At 36.8% G+C, this 5,755-nt stretch overlaps 1 protein-coding gene across 3 annotated transcripts; it reads right to left on the reverse strand.

Annotated features, from left to right (window-relative positions):
* Nucleotides 1-1,410: 1,410 nt before the first annotated feature.
* LOC126604408 (uncharacterized) lies at nt 1,411-4,975 on the reverse strand. Of its 3 annotated transcripts, none has more exons than XM_050271659.1 (3): nt 4,847-4,975; nt 3,142-4,393; nt 1,411-1,679 (listed from the first exon to the last, which is right to left on the reverse strand). In XM_050271659.1, the coding sequence occupies exons 2-3, from the start codon at nt 4,311-4,313 to the stop codon at nt 1,565-1,567; spliced, it is 1,287 nt and encodes a 428-aa protein (XP_050127616.1). In that variant the 5' UTR covers nt 4,314-4,393; nt 4,847-4,975; the 3' UTR covers nt 1,411-1,564. The 3 variants fall into 3 exon arrangements, with proteins under 3 accessions (XP_050127616.1, XP_050127614.1, XP_050127615.1); XM_050271657.1 differs by having other exon boundaries at nt 3,142-4,426; nt 4,847-4,943; XM_050271658.1 differs by lacking the exon at nt 4,847-4,975 and adding an exon at nt 4,611-4,791 and having other exon boundaries at nt 3,142-4,426.
* Nucleotides 4,976-5,755: the final 780 nt, after the last annotated feature.

A 5,755-nucleotide genomic window follows, 5' to 3' on the forward strand; every position in this document is an offset into this window, starting at 1 on the left:
CAATAAAGATTTCTTTTTTTATTCATACCTGGAGTTGAATACCTCATTCAAGAATTGTATTTTATCCAATCGAATAGGATAAAATTGGTGAAGGTTAGATTTAATATAAAGTGTTTATATTAAATGTGTTTGTTTTTGACAAATGGGTTTGGGCTTTCTATTTACTGTTCATTTTATGTAAAATAAAATAAGGATGCCTATTCTGGAAAAAACCAGATTAATTAAATATAAAATAGGAACGAACCGGACTATAGCCCAACGACAAAGGGTGTGCGGCAAGCCCAAAGGAAGTGTCTCCTAGGGCATGCGGCTCACATGTGTGGTGGAGGGTTTAATTGTAATACTATTGGCTTATGGAATTTTCTCTATGTAAGCCTAAAGGGCTTTTATATATAGTGTGGATTTTATACCATGTGAAATCAAAAAATTAAAGAAAAGGGAATTAGGTTTTCGAGAAATTAAAAAGCAAAACGCCACATCCTATACTCCTTATCACCGCACCTATTGGAGGAGAAGGTCCTAGCTGTTCGTTGTCTTCCTGCTTCACCAACCAGAGGTTTATTCGTGTGGAAACTAGTAGAGGGTTAACGCTTGGGGACCTCAACAACGAATACATACTCATATGAAATCTAAATGTTGGAACTCTAAACTTAGTTTAAATTTATCCATGTGTTCTTAAAATTGTTTTGCATGAACACAAGCACTTTGGTTAACCTAGGTTATCTTGTTTTGCATGAACACAAGAAAATTAATTAAAGTATTCCTATATTATTTAATATTTAAATTAAATACGATTAGGAGAATTAAATTAAAATAAGAATAGGAAACTAAATTGGAAAAGGAAAATTTTTCCCGTCCCACTTAGTAATTTTAGCACACATAGGTTTATTGGGGTTCAGTTGGACTCTTGGCATACCACCTATAAACCCTACAAATTTGCATCAAACTAGAATAAAAGGGTTGAATGGTTCGCGGAAAGGGTATGCAACAAGGCCATAATTCTGGTAACCCTTTTGTACAAATACATTATTCTCCTGCCCACTATTTAATGTCTCAACGCTACTTACTAATTTGACCGTCAGAAAGCATTTGGCAGGGTGGCCCACTGGTACCCAAGGTTAATCGTAGGTGTTTGCTCTTTTGCAGGTAGTCGGAAATAGTCTACTCAAGGAGTAATGCTAGACTAAATTTGTAGACAAAATTTTGTAAACAAAATGAATGGAGTAGAGTTTACAATTGCAATTGCAGGTGATGCCTATGACAACTGAGTTGGGACAAAAGAATGTGCGGCACCCAAAGACGCCGTCGTTCTGGGACAGCAGTTGGATGAAATGATCATTCATAGCGGAGGACAAAAGGAGACGGCATAAATCTATAACCGTACTATAAAAACAGAATCTCTAGCAGACAGCAGACAAAGAAATGTATTCCCTTTAAAATGGCCTTCTAAAAACTTACGAATACATTTGAGAGCATAATATTCTCCCACAAACTTGCCGTCCATGAAAACATGGGATGAAACAGATAACCTAGTTTCTTGCACATGACTCAGAGCAGTTAGAAATCAACGACACTCCCAGTCCTTCAATTTCTTGCTTCCTTTGGGTTTTGAAATAGGTGCATTCATTCCTGCCATTTTAGCATTATACTTTGCCCGAAGAGGATCGTTGTATGTCCACCTGAAATACAGAAAGCAGTACAAAGGTGCTTGATAAGGAAGCAATTTAGTGAATTTTTTGTCGACAGTAAAATAAAACAAGCAGCAGGACCAGCATTTGTGATAATACAGAAAATAAATAGAAAATGCATGAGACTGTGCTCGCTTACATCTCAACTTTTGTTCTCCCTCAAAAAATAAAGAAAAGAAAAAAAACCAATTCAATTGATGCATAACAACTGACAGTTCCCCTCAGTGAAACTTCAAATACAAAGAAACCCAGGTGACACAACCACCAAAAATAAAAGAATACTACTACTAACATGCACCCATCTTAAGTAACAACCACAATATGACCATAACGATTTTTTTATTTAAAATTATTATTATTAAGGGGATGGGGTAGGGTTCAAAACTATTACAATAATTTAATTTAGGAGAGGGGATGTTTCGAAACCGGGACGCATGGGTGGAAACCCAACACCCTTATTCACTAGGACATTGGACTACATGCAGAAAATGTAACTTTTTTAAAGGCAAAGCATCAAATGTTTTGGGTCAAAACTTTAAAGTATCTATATGACCATAACAGTATCAACCTAGTTTTTATATACCATGTAAAAAACTTAGCTTAAATATCCTAAATATTTGACTTCAACATAATCCAATCTATTTTACCTTTCTGTTATTCCATTTACAGCTTAAGGATGCTTGCTCACTCAATGCATATTTGGAGTCATGGAGTCGTAAGAGATGCACATATAATTATGCAGGACACAAGAGGAAGGGAAAGGAAGTAAACAGAGATCTAGATCATAAGATCACTACTAAAATTCCGAGGATCATTCCGAGGGAAAGATTTGATAAATTTGCAGTACTACAGCACCCCTAAACATGTCAACTAAGGGTTTCTCAGACTCATTCCAAGTTCACTCAAGCTTCACATTTGAGCAGGAAAAAATCATACAAAGCTTGTATTCTTTGCAATCTTGACCAATTTTAAAATCTTACAAAGTTGTTATTTTCAGAGAACTATGGAAGAGTCAAATTAATATGTTCTGGAATACTACCAGAGCTACTATTCTTTTTGATATCCTAATGTGTTGCATGCGCATATTATTCTATTCGAAGAAATTACCGATTAGTTGATGATTATATCTAACTATCTGAGCCGATATACAAGACTAAAGCTCATGAAGCTCCCCATTTATACATTCATATTTTACTATTCTACTCTCTAACCCATGATATCTAAAGGTTTTATTGACAATTCAGCCCTTCAGTCCTTAATTCATTTCAAATAAAGTGTAGGGGAGATGATACAAACATAACACGTCCTTAAGAAAACAAAAAACATAACAGTGCTTAAGGTGCTACCATTAGAAAACAAGTAATACAGTAGTTCTTGCCGTATCCAATGCAGTTAGTGCATATAAGAAAGTGGTTAAAAAACATGGAAAATTCAGGAAGGAAATTGAACTTACGGATTGTTCCAGTCAGTGGTATCCTCATTGACAAGATGGGTCCATTTCGTCCTTCCACTACGACCAAAATGTTTGACCTGCATGACCTTGGGCAATATTGTTTTGTCCATCTTGTCTTCTCCAGTAGGGGAAGAGACATCACGTGCGTAAATTCCATCTGTTCCAGCCGTTGCCGCATAGTCATCAGCTTCTGACTGGAAGAAAGCACCTTTGTGGTAATATTTCTGCATGAACCTCCACTTCTGCTTTGGTCGTGGTGCAGGTCTTGGATTCTTTCTCTCCCACTCCCTCCTCTCTTCCTCTGTCATGTTTCTGACCCTTTCAATCTCTTCCTTTTCCTTTAACATTGCTTCCCTATCCTCCCTATCCCTTTTGATTCGGGCAATCTCTCTTGCCTTCCAAGCTTCATACTCCTCTGCCTCGTTTAGTTCATCATCAGTATCAATATCTTCAATATTTGCTTCCAATTCCAAACCCTTCTGAATCTCTTCATCCTTCCGAATCTCCTCAACCACAATCTGCTTTGTCTCTCTCTTCCTTTCCTCCAATTTCTTCTTCCTTGATTCCTCAAGGGCCCGTTCTTCAGCCTCAAGTCGCTCACGCTCAGCAATAGTATCTCTCTCCGACTTGGGGACAAAGACAGGCTTTAGCATCACCATACCAGTAAGCTCTTCGTCCGAGTCAGTATCGTACTCAGATTCCTCTTCCTCCTCTTCCTGTACCTCTTCCTCATCTTCTGAGGGAAGTAGTTCTTCTTCTTCTTGCTCCCTCTGAAGCAACCTCTCCCTAATCTTTCTTCTTCTTTCTTCCTGGGCATCTGCGTCCTCTTCCTCTGCTTCCAATCCTTCCTGCCTCCTGGCCTCCTCTTCAATTGTTGAAACAATCTCAGCTTGCCGAATACGCCTATGGTCAGCTCTAACATCCTCACGATTATCTATCCTGCTCTCAGCCAAACGACGCAGTCTAGGATCATCTTTCCTAACAACGTCAGAATCGTGAGTGGGAAAAGCAGCTGCCTTGGACATCTTAAACTCCCCATCTTCGTCGGCATCATCTGCCCACTCGGGAGCTTTTCCAGGCCAATACCTTTTAACCTTAGTTTGCCCAATTTTACCTCTGAGCTTATCCCTTACTGCAATAACTGTATCGCTTACACCTGCTGTTACCGACATTTTTGCACTTTATACACACCCGGGCATAAAAGACTCAACGTACCAGCAGAACAACTCTATATCCTTCGCTCTTTCAACTCCTACCAAGCAAATTTTTTAATCTCGATTACAAACTGGTAAGAGAAAGAAAAAAGACAAAATTTTAGCCCAAAAAATTTGAAAATTTTACGAACAATTAAGAGACTAATGAAAATTAAGCAAAATTCAGAGGGAAATACAGTAAAGCAACATCACCCAAATACATAGATGCACAATACATGAATTCCAAGGAAAAAATAGAAATTGAAACAGAAAAACCTGAATTTCGACAGCAAGCAACGCTTAAGCAGTGATAATTTCGGTTGAAGATAATCGATTTAAACTGGAAAAAAAGCCCTAGTTCGGCGATAATAAAAATTAAAACCCTAATCCGTAGATTCAGAGAGGAATACAAAACCCTAACAAATTGATGACATAAAACAGAAGAGTAATGAAAAAATCATAGAAATTACGAAGAGAAACAAGAGAACACGATCAAAGAGAAGGAGACATACATGGGAGAACGAGTACGCAGGAAGAGGAGGAGGACGAAGAAGAGGATGTTGCTCCGGTCTCGTGTATATTTCCAATTTTTTTGTTGGGCTATATTTTAGAAAACGTCTAATCGGACGAAGCGGTAAAATGGGCCACGGCTCAAGTCCAAAATTCCAAAATTTGAGCCTGAACTAGACTGTTGTTCGACCCGGCCCAATTATGTTTTATTCGAACAACACTGATAGCAAACATCCAATTTTACCCTTTGAGAGCGATATTATGCTATTTGATAACTAGTTTTACTTTTTTTTTTTTTTAACCAACAATATTATCTACATTAAGGGATGTGGGAGTAAGTTAAGCCTTATAATTGACTAGCAATAATGTGTTTCAAATTCGTCTTTGACGAAAATAGAACCAAAGATCTCTAATTTACAAGTGCAGAAGAATATCACTAAACCGTAGTACTAAGTAACTAGTCTTACCTTAATATATTGTTTTAATGTCACTTAATTCTACACTCTAATGGTATTCTCTTTCATATTTAAGTGAGATATTTTTAGTTCGAATTTTGAGAACCGCAACCACTATAGTCTTGTGGTTATCAAGAAATAGACTACGAGAGTAAATTAAAAATGCATTTCATTAGAATTGCAAAGGCACATAAAGGTAGTTGTAAATTATTTTATTTGAATTGCTTACTGTTCTTAATTTAAATTTGGAATGTCAACTCTTAGCATGTTTTTTTTTTTTTTTAATTGTAAGACATGCATTGTGCGAATTAGTTTTTTTTTTTTTTTTTTACTAATTAGCTTGATAGGAATTACTTAGAATTATGCTAAATTTTTAGTTCAATTATGTTGAATGAGTTGCGATCTACTGTTCTTGTTGTGGAGTAAAAAATAATTAAGAAAAATATGAAGGCGACA

This window comes from Malus sylvestris, chromosome 15 (assembly GCF_916048215.2).
Source record: "Malus sylvestris chromosome 15, drMalSylv7.2, whole genome shotgun sequence".
Classification (NCBI taxonomy): domain Eukaryota; kingdom Viridiplantae; phylum Streptophyta; class Magnoliopsida; order Rosales; family Rosaceae; genus Malus; species Malus sylvestris.